Raw genomic sequence first — 18,876 nt, forward strand, 5'->3', positions numbered from 1 at the left:
CAAGCAGTGAAGAGATGTGTGGCTCAATTCAGTTTTATTTATAGAGCCCAATATCACAAATCACAATTTGCGTCAGAAGGCTTTGCAGCATACGACATCCCTCTGTCCTCGAACCCACTCAGGAAAAAAACCTTTAACATTGTTTATGAACACGGACGATCCTTCAGCGCAGTAAATAATGCACCAGGTTCAAGTTTTGTCAACAGCTGGTATCAGTTAGAATAAACACGAAACAGCAGCAGAGGAGAAATGTGAAGAATCAGCAGGAAGTCATGAGACCTTTAGCTCTCAGGTGAATCATCTACCTGCAGGAAGTGCTGTGCAGAAAGTTCCTGCAGCTCACTGTTAACAGTCACACTCAGCTCTGAAACTGATTTATAAGCAAGAATCATTCGTGTCTGAAGTTTAAATGTTGATGATTTGAATCATTTGTCGAGGAGATACAAATTTCCTTCAGTCATTTAAAGCATCTATGGATCCCGCTGTGATTGGCGTGGCATGAGAGAACAAATGTTTGGAGAGCAGAAGCACAAACTCTTTTCCAAAAAATGATTAAGTCCACAGCTTCATATCCAGGGGTATGTGGACACTGGAAAAAAGCCGACAGAGGGCCCTCTGAGGTGGGCACGGACCTCGCAGAACTCCTTCCCTCCCTCTGGTTCTTTTGTAGAGAAGCAGAGCAAAGCCTGGGTCAGTGGGGCTTGATGGAAGCTGCGTAGGGGCTGTGGGGCACAGCCAGGGGGCTGAGAGTTAAGCCAGCGTCCCTGGAGCATGCCAGAGAACCGGAGAGTGGGTGGGAGGTCTGCGGAGTCTGCGCCCACTGTCTGCTGTCCTCTAGTGTCCACACACCTGGATGTGGAGCCTTGAACATGTGCTTCCTCTCCAGTAAAGCCTCCAGGTTTTTATATTAGAATGAAGAGCTTATGAAACATGATGTTTCGTGAAAAATTGAACAACCCATTATGACGGAAAGAAATGCTCGAGCGTACCCTTGTGTGAGCATGGACAGCTGATGATACAGCAGAGCGCCCCTCCAGACTATTCATTCTCGCACCACCCATGACAATGTGTCCGTAATATGAAGGATTTTTAAAAATCAAAGAGATGTAGATGAGGAAAAATGAAAGCAACAAACTAAACACAGATGCTGTTTGATGTTTAAATGATTAAATATATTTTTGTTGTTTTCTCCTCAGAGCAAAATACCACAAGTTAAAATATGGGACGGAGTTAAACCAAGGGGAGATGAAGATGCCAAGCTTTGAATCAGGTGATTAAAGAACAACTTGTTTGTGTCTGTTAACCTGCCGTCAGACTGTCTTCATGTGCTGTTACTGTAATACTGTTACACTCTGATCTTTCTCGCCTTTAATCTGTTCTCTCTACGATTCTCAGCTTTTTTTCCTCCTCTTCTTCTCTTCTTCAATCCCACTTTCTGTCCTGACACCTGCCAAAAAATTATATTTGAAAATGTATAAGTTCCTTTCAGTAAAGCCCTTGAAAATGAAAAATATAGTGCTTGAAAATGAACTCCAACTCCTTGAATTTCATTAGTAATGTTGGTATGAACTTGGGAAAGGAATCACTTCACTGTCACTTATCTGACGGCGTCCTGCGGGTGCTGTCGTATTATTCACTGTTTCCTATATTCCTGTTTTGTGTGTGTTTGTCGGTTAGACACCAAAGACTCAGAGGTCTCTGCTGTTCCTGCCAACAGTCAGCTCACCTGGAAACAAGGAAGACAACTACTCAGACAGTAAGAACGCTCACAACATATCAGTGTTAAATCTTCTGCCTGGAGCGGAGATGACGTGTTGAGTTTGAGCTGGATTTAGAGAAAGATCACCGGAATTTGCTTCACAACTAGACCTGCATTTATTCACCAAATACTTTGTACAAGGTCAGAATAGATAATGAAAAACCAATTAGATTTGTTCACTAATGTTTAAACCTCTGTGTGTGTCTAGGTACCTGCAGGAAGTAGGATACACAGACACCATCCTGGACGTTCGTACTCAGAGGGTTCGCTCTCTGCTCGGCCTGTCGGGCTCCGAGCAGAACGGATCTGTGGAGAACAAGAACCTGCAGCACCTGATCAACGGGACAGAGCGCCGCAAGGACAGCAAGAGGTACACAAACACACGCACAGTTACCAGGTGTCAGAGGTCACACACTGTTTATACCAAGCAGCAACCTCTGTAGCTTAAAAACGAAGCCACTGCAGAAGTGCCAAACACTGCAGTTCCTCTAAAGGCCACTTGAGGCTGGCTCTCAAACGAGTCAATCCTTTGCTTTAAAACAGCCGTCCACAAACCAGTGGGGAACGTCACAGTAGCTGCATCCATTATTTTATACAGTCTATGGTCTGTGTTTGTATACCTGTGCTGTCAGGGGAGATGATGTGTGTGAAGCATTGACATGTTCACAGACATGGATGGAAACTGTCAGAGAAACTTGACAGGTTCATGGAGAAGTACAAACGCGAGGTGGTGACTCTAGTTGTGTTTTTGTGTCCAGGAGTCCAGGAGACGTTCTGGAGACATTCAACTTCCTGGAGAACGCAGAGGACAGCGACGAAGACGAGGATGAGGAGGGAGACCTGATGGACGACATCAGCACCGACAAACACCACCGAGCCAAGAAACACAAGACCAAGGTACACACACACACACGTTTCAAATATATCTATATCAGGCTGCAACTCATGATTCTGTTCGTTACAGACTGATCTGTAGATTATTTTATCAATGAATCGTTTGTTCTACACATCATTGATGCACAGTGAGAAAAGCCTCTCAGCATGTCCTCGAGCCGAAATGTCTTATTTTATCAGCCAACATTAAATTCACTGTAATGTAGGACCAAGGAAAGCAGCAAATCGTCATATATGAGAACCAGGAAACATCACAATTTGTGCTTGAAAAAAGACTCTAACAACTGATCATCAAAGTAGTAGCTGATTAATTTCCTGCCGACTGAATAATTGATTAATTGACTGATTTTTTGCAGCTCTAACAATGTGTTTGTCCTCCTGCAGGTGGGGAACGAGGGCTTGGCGTCAGAGGATGACGCCGACACGGAGGAGGCTCTGAAGGAGTTTGACTTCCTGGTGACGGCGGAGGATGGCGAGGGAGCAGGCGAGGCTCGGAGCTCCGGAGACGGGACAGAGTGGGGTGAGAGACACGAGGCATTTTCACTCCTGTGATGTTTAGTTTGGTTGACTTGGACTTCGGATTGTTTTCCACTTCGGTGAGATGGTTTGGTCCGTACTTGGCAGAGATACAGGACTTCTTAGAGGAAGTGGTGTCCGTCCAGTCACAAATGAGCGGTACCAGTGAACTCTGCAAGCTACTTACAACGAAGTAGACTGCTGGAAGAAAATAATCAGCCAATCAGATTCTGTTAACACAAAGAGTAACATCACATTCAGGCTGGAAATCTCTGCGCAACTTGGATATGTGATTTATGTAATTAATCCTACTGTGACAGATTTGATTCATTATTTATGAGGCTGCCCATGATTGTTTTTAAATAATAGTTTACGTTGAAAATTGTATATGTGTACGTGTGAGGATGATGAGGGATTCTGCTGTTAGTGTAAGATTCTGTCACAGAAAGAAAGCTAAGGTGTAATATCTGTGTCTGCAGCGGAGCCTCTTCCGTTTCCTCCTGGTGGGGGGAAGTCCTTCCTGCTGGGGGGTTCAGACGACGTGTTGGAGAGCGTGCTGGGTTTGGGCGACCTCGCTGACCTCACCGTCACCAACGACGAAACAGACTACAGCTACGATGTAAGACACAAACAAAACCACAGCTGTAGTTCAGGACACAGTCACTGACACATTTAATGACCTCACCTATCGTTTATTATCGACCTCAGCTGCCGTCCAGTAAGGAGTCTTCGTTCAGGAAGACATGGAACCCCAAGTACACGCTGCGGAGCCACTTTGACGGCGTCCGAGCGTTGGCCTTCCACCCTGTGGAGCCCTGTCTGGTCACCGTGTCTGAGGACCACACCCTCAAACTGTGGAACCTTACCAAGACCGTCCCTGCCAAAAAGTGAGTTACACACCTAACCAAGTGTTACTGTAGCTGCGGTCAAACTACATTTTTTTAAGCAGCTCACCTCATGTCAGGTCTCTCAGGTGACGTGGTTGTAGTTGGTGTTGAGTCCAGATGGTCGACCATGACCTGAATCTGGACCTCTCATGTTTAAAGAGCCCAGGAAACAGCCTCTCTACTGTGTGATTGGCATTTATTATTTATTAGTTATTACTCCATCGTACAGGGGAACTTAAACATGAGGGTCACATCCTTTGTTAGACACCTACGGGTGATGCTGGAATAAATATTTTGATGGTTTGTATTTCCAGAGACTTCAACAGTTTTGTCACAGTCGTCTTCTCATCCACAGTTTTTTTGTTCAGTGTAGATATAACTTACTGGGAAACCAAACTGATGGATGTTAATGAGTTCAGAGGCTCATCAGGCTGCTTTCTCATTTGCATTATGAGCTCTGCAGCCTGGTTTAATTTATCAACAACTGGCCCACTGCCAAAGCCTTCTGGGAGGAACTGTTGCTCCTCAGAATTAATGCTGCCATGTGAAAATTAACCGTCAGAATTCAAAGTTAAAGGAATATGTCACCCTCCAAATGATCATCAACGATCAAAGCAACATGGGCAGCAGCAAAACATATTTCAGAAGCCTTAAAAAATCAGTTTAAGTGTGCATTATATTAAGAATATTTTCGCAGCCATACCTTTCTTTGAGACAGTGATTTCGGACAGGGAAATGAAGCCGTGACATCACTCTCTTCAAAGCCAGACTGAGAAAAACAGTCATGTACCAGATGGTAAATGGATCTGCACTTGTATAGCTCCTCTCCAGACATCTCACCACTCTAAGCGCTTTTACACCACAAGTCACATTCACCCATTCACACACTGGCGGTTGAGGCTACCATACAAGGTGCCACCTGCTACTCAGTTTTAACACACTCACACACCGATGAAACAGCCATCGGGAGCAATTTGGGATTCAGTATCTTGCTCAAGGATACCTCGACATGCAGAGTGAAGGAGCCGGGATCGAACTGCTGATCTGTGTGCCAGGCACCCAACAGAGGGGGGACCAAATATGGGGACAGTACAGAACCGTTCTATTGGTACCATCCACAGTGTTTCACAGTGGAAACTTGATGTTGAAGTATCTGATTACTTCCTCCTCCTCTGTCGGTACTTGATGCTGTATTAACGGAGAATCACAGACAGTGTTTCCTTCACTTCCTCGTTGCTGGATTCTCTCTGCTTCAGAGGAAAATCCCCTCTTTCTCTTCCTCAGACCTGACAGATCCTTCAGTATTTGCATCTCATTTCCTCGTCAGCGCGGCGCCTCTGACACTATTGAGCCCAACTTCAAACACAGACACATCAGTGTCCCACAAATAATCCCTGCAAACACCTCCCCTCAGGATCCACTGCAGCACAGCTCAGCTCCCAGCGGCTTTACTCTCCAGGGACAGAGAGGAGGAGGAGGGAGGCTGTGATGATGATGATGATGATGATGTGTTTAGTTACAGTCTGTATGTTTCTTTGTGTTTTACAGAAGTGCCTCTTTTGATGTGGAGCCAGTCTATACATTCAGAGCCCATGTGTATGTATCACACACACACACACACACACACACACAGGTAATGTAACAGTGAGTACAACAGTATCCACTCAGGCTTGTAGATGATGTCTCAGGTAAACATGAGGAACAGAACCATGACAAACCTTTGGAATGATCTGTCTCTCTCACTCTGTCCATCTCTGGCTGTCTCTATCTGTTTGTCTCTTTCCGTCTCCCCCTGTTTCTCTGTCACTCTGTCTGTCCCTGGCTGTTTGTCTCTTTCTTTGACTGTCTCTGTCTATCTCTTCCTGTCTCTATCTGTGTGTGTGTGTGTGTGTGTGTGTGTGTGTCTCTGTCTCTCTCTCTCACTCTCTCTGTCTCCGTCTCTCTCTCTGGCTGTCTCCCTCTGTCTCTTCCTGTCTCGGTCTATCACTCTGTCTGTCTCACCCTGTCTCTTTCTCACTCTGTCTCTCTGTCTGTCTGTATTTGCCTCCCTCTGCCCTTCTGTCTCTCTGTCTCTGTGTGTCTCTCTCTAATCTGTCTGTCTGTCCTCAGTGGTCCAGTGTTGTCGTTGGCCATGACGTCCAGTGGTGAACAGTGTTTCAGTGGAGGCATTGACTCGACCATCCAGTGGTGGAACATCCCCAGCTCTAATGTCGACCCCTACGATACCTACGGTACACACACACACACACACACACACACACACACACACACACACACACACACACACACGTAGTTCTGGTGGGACACCTCAGTGAAATACTAACTATAACCTGAACTCTTAAAGGAACACTGTGTGTGACTGATTAAGTCAGATCTGTGCATCTAAACCATGCTGCACAATAACAGACCCCTCCCCTCTCTCTCTTCTCTCATCCAATCAGATCCCAGCGTCCTGGCGGGGTCATGGTTGGGGCACACAGATGCTGTGTGGGGATTGGCTTACAGCGGCATCAAGAACCGCCTTCTGTCCTGCTCAGCCGACGGAACGGTGAAACTGTGGAACCCGACGGAGAAGAACCCCTGCATCAGCACTTTCAACACAAACAAGGGTGAGGACAGAAGATGGAGATGGAGAGCGTCCCCTGGAGGACGGAGAGCGTCCACTGAGGCCACCACTGGAACAGAAGCTTATTAACGTGAATGTGTGTGTGTTCGCAGAGCACGGGGTCCCCACATCGGTGGACTTTAACGGGTGTGACCCTGCCCACATGGTGGCATCGTTTAACACCGGAGACGTGGTGGTGTATGACCTGGAGACCTCCCAGAATGCACTGGTGCTGAAGGGGCAGGGAGAAGGCAGTAAGAGACACACAAAAACACACACACAAAAAATAAATTAAAATCTGTAGTAATAATTGGAATTTGTACAAAAATAATGGATTTAATTGTCTTCTCTCTCCTCCTCATCGTCGTCTTTTCTTCTTCTTTGAATTCGCAGCCCTCCCGGGGTCGAATCATATCAACAAGGTGGTCAGTCATCCCACGTTGCCGGTCACCATCACGGCTCATGAAGACAGACACATCAAATTCTACGATAACAAGTCAGGTGAGTCTGTCTCTCAGAAGGTTTTTAATCTCAGTGGGACTTCTGCTGGTTAAAAGTCCAGTGTGAAGGATTCAGGGGGGAATACTGGCAGAAACAAAATAAGTATTTTTTCTTTAGTGTATAATCACGTAAAAATAAGAATCGTGTTTCCATTGCTTAAAGCCCAGTTCAGATTTGCGTTGAAATAAAACTGTTTCAGAACATTGCAGAAAAAAGTTGTTTCCGTTGTTTCGATACAAAGGTGATTATTTGTAGAGTGCTAGTGTTTACCTGTCTGTTTGACTGTGTGTGTATGTGTGTGTGCAGGTAAAGTGATCCATGCCATGGTAGCTCACCTGGACGCAGTCACCAGTCTGGCTGTGGATCCTAATGGCATCTACCTGATGTCCGGAAGTAAGGAAACACACAGGAAGCTGCTTCACACATGAACTCTCACTGATATTAATCCTAATAATGTGTTTGAACTCAAAATGTTTACTCTTCTTCCTCCCCCATCCTCCTCCTACTTGTCTCTCCTCCTCCTCCTCCCTTTTCCTTCATTCCACATCCTCCTCCCCCTCCACCTCCCTTTTCCTTCATTCCACATCCTCCTCCTCTTCCTCCTCCTCAGGTCACGACTGCTCCCTTCGTCTGTGGAACCTGGACAGTAAAACGTGCGTTCAGGAGATTACAGCTCATCGTAAGAAGAGCGAGGAGGCCATCTACGACGTGGCCTTCCACCCCTCCAAGGCCTACATCGCCTCCGCCGGAGCCGACGCCCTTGCCAGGGTCTACGTGTAGATGAGGAGGAGGAGGAGGAGAAGAGGAAGACCGTGGTGCGAGAGACACAGACTGACAGAGATGAAGAGATAAAGAGAGTCAGGCTCGTCTGTTCACACACAAACAGTATTCAGGTCTGTTCAGGTCTCTGAACACAGATTATATATTAATGAGAGACTGATGAGGTGAGCGCACCTCCATCAGACGGCTGAACACACACAATCACTCACACACACACACACACACACACACACACACACACAGTTTAAGTTAAGAGGTGCCGTCTCCCTCCGACTGACTGAAGAGACTGAGAGACGTTCAGCAGCAGAAACGTTGTGGAAACGTTGTTTAAACCCTGCAGGTCGACACTGAGCAGCTTACCTGTCCTGTGATGTCATCTGTCCCGGTCTGCAGAGTCACGATGACACTACATGAACCCCCCGTCCCCTCCCCCTCCCCTCGTGTTAACACTAGTCTGACCTCCTGACCCTCAGACAGCAGGAGCAGAGATATACTTAAAGGAAAAATCCCCCAGAGTCGTCTCTCTGTGACGTTCTGCGCTCACTTGTTTCTTCTTCTTGTTCTTCTGTGGACGACAGTGACGTCACATCCAGGTGTTTCAGTTCGAGGTTTGACATCAGAGACAGTTTGAGGTTTTTGTGTCTGAGCCTCAGACTCAGAGCCAGATCTTCGTTCTGTCTTTGCACCGAGACATCACCTCCGTATCAGAGTCCTGCCTTTTCTCTCTGGTGTGTTCACTGACCTTCGTGTGATCTGCTCATCGACACTGACGGTTCACATCTGATGTAAAGCTCCAAGTTTTCGGTCTTTATTTGATGGCGAGATGAAACTGAGGGACCCAACAAAAGTCCTCGCTGGACTCAGGGACGCTGTCGTCCATGGCCAGTGTCTTGTCCTCGTGAGGTCGGCGGTGCTGCAATGAGGACCTGCACGATTATTAGCAGCATGAAGTTAACGGTTAATTCAGAGGAAGTTATTCAAACCATCCACTCATCACATGACTCTTTGCACTTCAACAGTCAGTGCATGAAAACCTCCTGTTACAGTGTCAGCTGTTTGTTGGCGCTTCTTTTTGTGTCATATGACGTATCATAGCTATCAAAACTTCAAGATGACATTTTTTCATGCTCACAATTACTTGTCTGAGTTTTATCACCTGAATGCAACGTTACCTCACAGTAATTCAAATTACACTGCCATAACTTCTGGGGTCCGAACAGAGAAAAGACCGCTTTCATTTTTGATGTCTTGTGTTTTTTTCCCCCAAAATTTCTTAGAAACGCTGCTACAACAGTCAAACTTTAACATCCACAGAGGAACTGGTGCTGTTGTCACTGAGCACTGACACGTGTTGCTGCTGCAGTTCCTCCTCCATTAACGAAGATTTAAATATCTGTTTTAAAGGTGCAGAAGGTGCGCTGACACCTGCTGAAACTTGTAGTGTTTCTGTCTGTCGCTGCTGTTAGACTTCACCTCGATACACAAGTAAAACTACAGGAAACGAGTATTAAGTCACACCGAGAAGCATCAGCCAGAAGAACGACACTTTACAGTGTAATCACTGAAACGTGTTGCTGAACAGCAGAAGAAGAAGATCTGAGGGGGATTTTTCCTTTAAAGCGTCTCCAGCTGCAGCAGAGAGAAGAGGAAGCTGCTTATAACCAAGGAACAGAACGTTTGGTGTTTTAACCCGTCGAGGTTTTGTTGTATTTAAGTTTTTAATTTTAAATTCTGCAGTTAAGCGTCAAGAAAAATGACTTTTTACAGTGTTTTAAGAGGATTAAATAATTAAGAGGTTAAAATATATCAAAGTTAAAGAAACTGAACATCACGTGTCGGTTTTGTTTCTAAACACGTCATGAACGACCATGTTGGGTTAAAAATCAGCTTTTCTGTTTCTCTCTGACGAGGTGTGAGCTGATTGGATGTCTGTCCTGATGGGAACAGAGGATTGGTTAATACATCCCCCACCTCAGCCCCTGGCGGGCCCAACAGAGCCCTGCGTTTAAACCACGGAGCGAAGGATTCAGGCGTCGGCGTTACTGTAGTTACGTATGGACGTTTTCTGTTTGTGTAAAATAAATCTAGTTTTTATAATCGTTTTTATAAACGTGGAAACGTCTCGTTAACGGCACCGAGGAGGATTCTGGGTCCTCACTCCCGTCCAGTCCTGCCATCGACCTCCATCTCAGTGGAGGTGTCACGTCATGTAGAAAGTAAAGGAGAGTAGTACGGAAGCCCATTGCTGCCAGTGTGATGGGGAAAAAAAAGATCCTGGAAGTTAATATAGTGAGAGAATTTATTTAAATGTCCCCACGATACGATATTATCATGATGCTAAAGTCACATGTTGAGTATTGTGATAAAATATATTGCGATTTATTCGCTTTTTTCAACTGTAAATTCAACTGTCGATATTTTTCCTCCACCTTAACAAAATGACTTAATATCTCAAGTATATCTAAAGTACCTCAAAATGACTTAGTATCTTAAAAATATCTCAAATTAATGACTTTACAAAATAATTATCTAAAAAAAATGACTTAGTATCTTTTAATGACTTCCCAAAATAATGACTTAAATTCAGAAAAATTATAATAAAGAATGATCTCAAGATAATGATTTAGTATCTCAAAAACATGCCTTACCAAATAAATGATGTGATTTTTCAAAATGACTCAGTATCTGGAAATAATGACTCATTGTCTCAAAGTAATTACTGACCAGTATCTCGAAATAATGACTTAGTATCTCAAATTAATGACTCACTCTCAAAATGCTGACTTAACAAAAGTAATGACTTAGTATTTCAAAATAAAGACTTAGTATCTTGGAATAAAGACTTAGTATCTCAAAATAATGACTTATCTGAAGTTAATGACTTACTGGCTCAAAATAATGACTTAGCTTCTCAAAATAATGACTTAGTATCTCTAAAGAGTTACTTACTATCTCAAAATGCCAACTTAACAAAATAATGACTCACAAAAATAAAGATTAAGTATCTTGAAATAATGACCTAGTATCTCAAAATAGTGACTTAGTTTCCCGAAATAATGACTTAGTATTTTAAAATGACTATCTCAAAATAGCTTACCAAAACATTCACTTAGTATCTTCAAATAATGACGTAATTTCGCTAAATTACTACATCTTGTTTTGTATTGCATCATAATTTAGTTTATCAAAACTGACTTAGTATCTCAAAATAATGACAGACTTCATTTTGAGATACTAAATTAATTTTGATAGCAAGTTTTAATTTTGAGAAAGTTTCTGATTATGTTGCAGTACTCAGTCATTTTGAGATATTACGTCATTACTTTGTCAAATTAAGTCATTTTCAGTAAGTCCATTATTTTGCAATACTAACTCGTATTATAAGTCTTTTTTAGAAAGATTCTCAGTTATTATTTTAAAATAGGCTAGTCATTTATTTTTTAGATCAACTCATTATTTTGAGAGTTTCTCATTTTAATAACTCACAGGATCTTTTTATTTCCCATCACATTGGTGGAAAGGGCCTCCATAGCAACGAGAGGGAGGAGCTGCTGAGGAGTGTTGAGCCTCGGCCGAGGAAGATGAGAAACCTACGAGCTCTGTCTATCTGTCACCACCTGTCCTCGCAGACACACAAAGATTAACGTGTTTTATTTATATAAAAAGATTCATCACAACAGAAATAAGAACTTTCTGCAGATCTTTTCTAACTTTTTAAACCCCACTAACTTGTGGTAATTGGCTTTACAATTGGTACCTGAACGCACCACAGGTCTCTGTAATCAGAAGATGCTGCTGCAGTAAAAACTGACAACGGTCCCATGTTGGGAGAAACTGCAGGTGTGACACCCTCCTCCTCCTCCTCCTCCTCCTCCTCATATCACTGTGTGAGTTTTGTCTTCACGTTGAGATCATTTGACTTTTCTTCATCACAGCTTCAACAAGCAGAAGTTATTTATATCATTTGTTTTCCTTATAAGGAAAGAAGTACCTGTTTGAGCTCCAGGAGAAACCGTCCAATCAGACGCCTCCTGGGGCAGGTTTTAAAAACGAACAGCTGCCACCTGATTGGCTGAACATTCTGACCTGTTTTGACACACAGCGAGTTTTATTTCATCGTTGCGGTTTGTTCTAATTTAATTTTTTTTTGTAACTGAAGGGATTTGAGCGTCTCCTGATCGATCACAAACAAAATCTTTATTTTTCTCTTCACCCACGCTACAACTTACTGTGTAACTAAAGACTCTTTTTTTGTTTGTGTAATGCATGATTAATACAATAAAAAGTATTTTTTCTAGTCTTCCAAAAAATGGAAAAAAAAAGTTCTGATCAGTTTGCGAGTTTTGATGAGTTTTGTAAGTTTTTTTTTTTTTTTTTTGATTTACAAACTATGAAACAGCAGATTTTAAAGATTGTACCACATAGCAGAATACAACTGTTGAAATGTATATAAAATGTCTATAATAACTATTAAATGGTGTACCTGTACAGACGCTGCTGCTCCGCTCATCATTCTGTGTGAACACACCGACGTGGTTTCTATGGAAACCTTCATCGCTGCGTGAAACGCCTCAGGAAATGGATCCCAGAGGAAAAGTTGAGGCAAAGTTTGACACATTAGTAAAATATGGTTCATTTTTTAAATTTAGAAATCAAAAGCCAGTCAGAAAAATCAAAATACAGTGTTCCCACAGTCATGGAAAACCCGGAAAACTCATTTCATAATCACATTTTCCAGGCCTGAAAAAGTCATGGAATTTTGTTGTGTGTAATGAAATAGTTACAGTAATCTTTCGTGGATAATCTTCCATGAAATTTAACGTAAAAGCAAATTTGTTTTCTGTAGCTGATGTAATGTTGCTTTAATATGCATCCATGTGTGACATTTAATTTACCATCACAGACATTTCCTCATTTTCACCCCCCTCAATCCATCACTCTCCTCATGTACACCCACTCGCTTACATTTTTTTGGGTCCTTTAAAAGTCTTGGAAAAGTGAAAATTTTGTTTTACACAATGTAATTTAAAGTACAACCCTGATTCTGTCAAACCCTTTCAGTACCAGCAGTAACCCTTCAGACATGGTACCTAGACCCTCGGTCTGTTCAGACAGTCCTCTTAAATGTGGGCGGGGTTGTTGTCACTCACTGCTCCGTCCAGCACTCGCTGTATTTCCTCATCAGCGGTGACACAGATGGAAGTCTGCACCTGGTTTATCGTCCACAGAACGAGGCTGCACGCCCACATTTTCACAACAAAATAGAACAGGCTGCAGTGAGAGTCTCTCTCCATGGGATATTTAAAAATAGCAGCTTTGTGCATTTAGTCCTTCTCAGGCAAGCTCAGGGGTTTAGTGTTGCTGTAGCCCACAGGAAGTGAGGATTAGAATATATGACCTTCACATAATCCGCTCCAAATTAATTTATATTTTTAAAGTCATTACTAAAAGTGTGTGTCATATAAAAACTAAAGTGATGGTCAAAGTTGTCACAGTGAAATTTAAGGTGTGCTGATGGATTCACGTCATCAACTCATGCATTGAGTAACATTACAAGTTAACGTTCCACCTTAAAAGTCACCGGCAGTCGGCCCAGTGAATGAAGTTATTTTTTCTCAGACTCCAGCTGCTGTGAGAGGCAGCAAAACATCCTTTCATTTTATAGTTACAGTTTACTAATAAAACTCCACAGTATGAACAGTGGTTACATGAGCCTCAAAACCAGCCACAACTCAGCCCTGAGCAGAGTGACCGTCCTCTACTGACCAATCAGACTGCAGTGTTCACAGCTCCACCTTTTAGTACCAGATCTGTGTGCTAGGTACCCCAACAGAGGGGGGACCAAACATGGGCCTGGTGGCATTTTACACAACTGACTGCTTCCATTCACATGATGTGTATGGAAGTAGAGAAAACATATCAGATACTCTGTTAGTATCAGGATCACCTTAAGGGTACTGGTATTGTAATATCTTAAACTCAACACAAGCTACAGGAGGCTCTTCTCAGCCACAGTCACATGCCTCCACTGGAGCACTCAGTATCAAACTCAGACGGCACAGTGATGTACGTGTTATATGAAGTGATAAATCGCTGTATATTTTAACAGCCATCACTGACAGCTCAGTGTTTGGTCAGTAACGTGGCTCTCACAGTCTCACCACTCTAACAGAAGATACATTTGTGGACTTCTTTCCTGAGTGAATCACGTGGGAACAGGATGTCAAAAAAGTAGAAAACACATTTTTAATCTATTTAAATAACTCATTCACATTTTTGCGAACCTTAATCTGAAGATTAAATCTGCTAAATGCCAACTGATGTATCTAAATGTGTCATATTTTTGATCTTTTGTCATGTTTAACTCGTGTGTTTCAAAGTCATCTGTGTATTGTGAACGGAACACAGCACAGCAAAATTTATGTTTGATCTCTTATTTACAGACGCACTACGAGCAGTCAGAAGCAGGTGTAGATTTCAGTAGTACCTACGAAAATATCGGAGCTACTAACATTCATGAATGTTGCAATACACGTGTTTTGCTCACGTTTCATTAATGAGACCCAATGACTTGTTTCAGACAAAAGAAAAGAAAACACAATTATTGAAACGAAATTATTTGTTTCTGGTCATATAGTGTTTTCAGACACAGTTTATATTTTGTTGAATCACAGCAGCTGCTTCTGATCCAGTCTCGTCTCAGCTCTGCAGTAACACTGTCACAGTGAGTGCTGTACGACGTAAACAGCCTCGATGACATTGTGGCGTCTGTCGGTGACATGGGGAGCCGTTGTGGCCGGGGCCCTGTACACGTTGAGCAGAGCGTGGGGTGTGTTGATGTCGCTGTCGCTGACCATCATGGCGTCCAGGTGCTGACGCAGCAGAATCCTCAGCTGCTGGTTCTCTTGCATCAGGTCGCGTTTCTGTTTCCTCTGAGCTTCTCGCTGCAGCACTGACGTGTTGATGCTCCTCATCACCTGCTGCAGCTCTGATATCTCCTGCAGACACACAGGTGAGTGAAGGCAACAGTTTACTGGTCACCACTTTGTTTCCTCTTACACACTCACATCATCATGTTACACTTTGTTACTATAAAAACTTGTGTTTCAGCCACTTTAAAGGAGCAGCGTGTAGATTTATCGGCATCTAGTGATGAGGACTGCAGATTGCAACCAGCTGAAACTTGACTTCCGGTTATATTTTCTTTTTACATTTTCAGTGTTTATTGTTCAGGAGGTTTTTACCAGGAGCTGAATTATCCACAGAGGTCTCTTCCTCTTTAAAACAAACAGACCAGGTGATTTAAACCAGTAAAAACACTGAATAAAGACGTTTCACGGTAAATAATCAGTGTTTTTCCGATGCTGCTCGTTGCAGATGGGCTGCTAATTACGGTGGCCAATGTGAAAGCTTGAACGGCCCCATGTCGTCCTGAGATGGTGCTATGGGGCCACTACAGAGTCCCTTCTTTACGCTGCCTTTGCATTTTTACACAGAACCAAACAATGGCCGCATCGTGCAGCTACAGCATGTGATTTTAAACAACACCTGGAAGGAAAAGAGGTGTGATGTGTAACACCACAGCGTCAGCCTCCAGTGTGACATAAACACGTCAGCAGCGCTTTATTGTATGCTGCTGACGCATTGTACACATAAAGCGGGATTTATACTTCTGCATGGACGCCATACCTACGTCGACACAGAGCCTGCACTGTAGCCTGACGGGCACCTCCCGAGAAATGTAACCAGAAATGAAGAAATGTAATTACTGTGATTTATCACATAAGCAGAGGAAATCTCCCCTAGGCACTAGGCTAATTTATACAATGTAAAATACCATAGGCTTGTGCTAATAACGTTAGCATGTTGTATTTGTTTGGAAAATGTGTTTAGTATAAGACAGTTGTTTTGTCAGTGAACCTTGTGAGCTGTAATGGAGCTGAATTTTGTAACGTTTGTTAAATGTTGCTGTTGTCCCTGGCTTCATATGAGTAGAGGAAAAGTCCGCTAACCACTATGCTAATTTATACAATGTAAAATGCCATAGGCTTGTGCTAAAAACATTAGCATGTTGTATTTGTTTGGAAAACGTGTTTAGTATAAGACAATTGTTTTGTCAGTGAACCTTGTGAGTTGTAATGGAGCAGAATTTTGTTACGTTACCTTGTGCTAAAAATGTTAGCATGTTGTATTTGTGAGGAAAATGTGTCCAGATAAAGACCTGCTGGCTGTCCCTTTTATTCAGATGTTGATTTGGGGGTGTTACTACCTCCAACTCTGTCCCCCAAATCTGCGATCGCACCTTATATAAAGAACGGAGAGGCAGATTAACAGTGTGAAATTCCCGCCTTGGAGAAGCAGCGTAAAAGGGGCTAGTGACAGCTACCTGCGTGTTGTTGGTTCCACTATCATGTTTTGAGTGACGTTAATGTGAGAGGTATTTGGTGCACGTCCACATGAATCACATCCTACCTGCACAGGTTCGTCTATCGCAAGTCCACTTCTCTCCTGTCTCACTTCCTCTGGAGGTGGTAATGATACTAAGACGTTCTTCTCCAGCTTGTGACACATCGCGACGACTCGTGAAACCTTCCCACCCTGGATCAGCGCAGAGTGAAAACATGAATGAGAACAGAGAGGACTCGGCTGTGGACAAACAGGACGTGAGACCTTGTGTCACCTTGGCGAGGACCGCCTGCAGTTTCTTGGCAGCCTCGTTGCTCTGGACAGTCAGCTCAGTCAGCTGTTTCCTGGCCGCCACGCGAGCCTCAGTCAGCCGATCCCGGAGCTCATGAGTCCACCTGTTCACCTGGCGGATGTCGGCCATCAGATCTTGTTCCACCAACTCGTTTTCTCTCATACTGGAGTTCAGCCTCGCCCTCGGACGGACGACGTCTTCCTGAAAGAGGAAGGAGACTGATGCTGTATCATCTGTTCTGGACCTAAAACTTTAATCCAACATGTCATCTAGCTGGAGAAGATCAGGATACGAGGGACATGAAACTCATCTGTCTTTAATTTGTCTAATTTACTGTCTAAAGTTTTCTGTTTCGTGATGCAAGAGAAACGTTGTCTTCACTGACCTTCAGCTTCTTCTTCTGTTGACTTCTTCCGAGCTTCTCTGCTTCTACGCTGCAGAGCTGCACAGCTTCCTGGTTCTGAGGGGTCTCCTCCTCCGGCCTGTCTGTGTTCTCCTGGATCATATCAGCTTCCTTTTCACAGAAGAGACAGGAGACGAATCAGAGACTCGGATCAGGACACACCAAACACCACTGTTATGTTGATGTTTCTCTTCTTTACTTCAATAGTAACTCTTGTAACAGAGATAAAACAGTAGAATTCAGACAGCAGATGTTTTATTGACATTTGAAAAGAAGAAGAATGAAGTGAGTAGATGTCTCCACAGTGTCTCATGGGCTCTTAATATTGAGTTATCTCTCTTCAGTCAGACTGAGGAGGTTTAAACTGTGATTTGTCAGTCCACAGTGTGTTCAGCTGATACTCCAGCAGTGACTAACCATCTGTTTCTCTTGTGAAGAGCTTTGCTGAGTTAATTCCAGCTTATTGGAAGTTTTATTGGGATCTGTTCCTGTTTAAATCTGCGCACATTTTGATGCTATGCTTCCAGTTTCTTTTCCCGATGTTGCATCGTGTTATGATGTTTTGTCATCAAGCTCACAGACATGGGTGTCTGAGCTTCCTGATTGGGAGACCCCAGGCCGTGTGGATAGGCACAGCCACATCCTCCACCCTGACTCGTTACACCGGAGCCCCCCAGGGCTGTGTGCTTGGCCCTCTCCTGTACTCCCATCATTGGGTTTTCTGACGACATTTGGATTGCAACGGCATGAGATTTTCATGGTGCGATAACTGTCTCAGAAAATATCGCGGTTTCACAGTATCACCATATCACAGAATTTATATTATTATCAGTCAGAATGAGCCTTAAAGGAATGAAAACAGAAGGGTTATTCTTGATTGAAACGTTTTATTACTATAACTGAAACTTGAAACCATTGTGTTTATGGAAGTTCGTGTATAAAGTCTCCCCTTGAAAATAATTAAGATAAAAGGGAGATTCAACGTGTAGCTGCATTTTGTTTTCAATATTGTAGATAAGCAAATGTCAAAATCACCGTATACCTTGAAAACGGTTTATCACTGCAACCCTAGACGACATGACCATCATTGGCCTGATCACAGAGGGCGATGAGATGGCCTACAGAGAGGAGGTCAAGCTTTGACGTCTTGGTGTCAGGACAACAGTACTTTAAAACAAAGATGATTATAATGGTACATTTTCACACTGACCAGTTTGTACTGTTGGTTTTAGATTCTGCTTTAACACATTTTTTAATTGTTGTGAATTTTTGTCTGGGACCAGAATGTTTTTTGGCTCAGGGCGAGTTTGAAAGTTGAAAAAAGTAAATTATTATTATTATTATTATTATTATTATTATTATTATTATTATTATAATTAAATAATTTATAAATCAGATTTATTTCATAAAAATATTTTACTTTTAAAATAATGTGTCACCTGTTCTTTTTTGGCACGACATGTTTTGTCCCAATTCTCAAGAATAAGTGTTCGATCTTTATTCTTATTTTTTTAATCTATTATATTATTTTTATTTTTTTAATTTTTTAAATGTTTTATGGTTATTTATTATATTATTTTATTGTTGTTGTTTTAAATTTTATTTATTTATTTTAATTTTTTTGTACATATTTAAATCAATGTGAGAGGGAGTATGAGACCCGAGTATTTCAGTGGCAGTGGATGCTCTTAAAATTGTTGTTCACTTGACCAATAAGTAACTTTGGACTTCAAACTTGATTTCTTCTCTTCGTATTCAGCTGTTGCTCAGCGGGATCTTTGAGTCTTTACGTTGTCAGTCAGGTTGAACCATCGTACATCGTTTTCTCATGTA

The 18,876-nt window shown here is 42.7% G+C and overlaps 2 protein-coding genes across 2 annotated transcripts in view; one reads left to right on the forward strand and one right to left on the reverse strand.

The window, feature by feature from the left end:
* The window catches only part of strn3 (striatin, calmodulin binding protein 3), a 37,705-nt gene extending 25,275 nt beyond the window's left edge, over positions 1 to 12,430 (forward strand). Inside the window, exons 3-16 of the mRNA XM_033642567.2 lie at positions 1,197 to 1,270; positions 1,678 to 1,756; positions 1,968 to 2,129; positions 2,518 to 2,656; positions 3,038 to 3,173; positions 3,649 to 3,788; positions 3,878 to 4,056; positions 5,605 to 5,652; positions 6,166 to 6,287; positions 6,498 to 6,665; positions 6,775 to 6,915; positions 7,055 to 7,162; positions 7,469 to 7,555; positions 7,773 to 12,430. Coding sequence (XP_033498458.1) covers positions 1,197 to 1,270; positions 1,678 to 1,756; positions 1,968 to 2,129; positions 2,518 to 2,656; positions 3,038 to 3,173; positions 3,649 to 3,788; positions 3,878 to 4,056; positions 5,605 to 5,652; positions 6,166 to 6,287; positions 6,498 to 6,665; positions 6,775 to 6,915; positions 7,055 to 7,162; positions 7,469 to 7,555; positions 7,773 to 7,942 — 1,753 coding nt within the window. The 3' untranslated portion in view covers positions 7,943 to 12,430. The remainder of the gene's footprint in view (positions 1 to 1,196; positions 1,271 to 1,677; positions 1,757 to 1,967; positions 2,130 to 2,517; positions 2,657 to 3,037; positions 3,174 to 3,648; positions 3,789 to 3,877; positions 4,057 to 5,604; positions 5,653 to 6,165; positions 6,288 to 6,497; positions 6,666 to 6,774; positions 6,916 to 7,054; positions 7,163 to 7,468; positions 7,556 to 7,772) is intronic.
* Positions 12,431 to 14,166: 1,736 nt separating this feature from the next.
* Positions 14,167 to 18,876, reverse strand: part of drc2 (dynein regulatory complex subunit 2) — an 11,837-nt gene continuing 7,127 nt past the window's right edge. The window contains exons 6-9 of the mRNA XM_033643440.2: positions 17,026 to 17,154; positions 16,623 to 16,841; positions 16,415 to 16,540; positions 14,167 to 14,940 (exon numbers count right to left, since the gene is read on the reverse strand). Coding sequence (XP_033499331.2) covers positions 14,662 to 14,940; positions 16,415 to 16,540; positions 16,623 to 16,841; positions 17,026 to 17,154 — 753 coding nt within the window. The 3' untranslated portion in view covers positions 14,167 to 14,661. The remainder of the gene's footprint in view (positions 14,941 to 16,414; positions 16,541 to 16,622; positions 16,842 to 17,025; positions 17,155 to 18,876) is intronic.

This window comes from Epinephelus lanceolatus, chromosome 15 (assembly GCF_041903045.1).
Source record: "Epinephelus lanceolatus isolate andai-2023 chromosome 15, ASM4190304v1, whole genome shotgun sequence".
Classification (NCBI taxonomy): Eukaryota; Metazoa; Chordata; class Actinopteri; order Perciformes; family Serranidae; genus Epinephelus; species Epinephelus lanceolatus.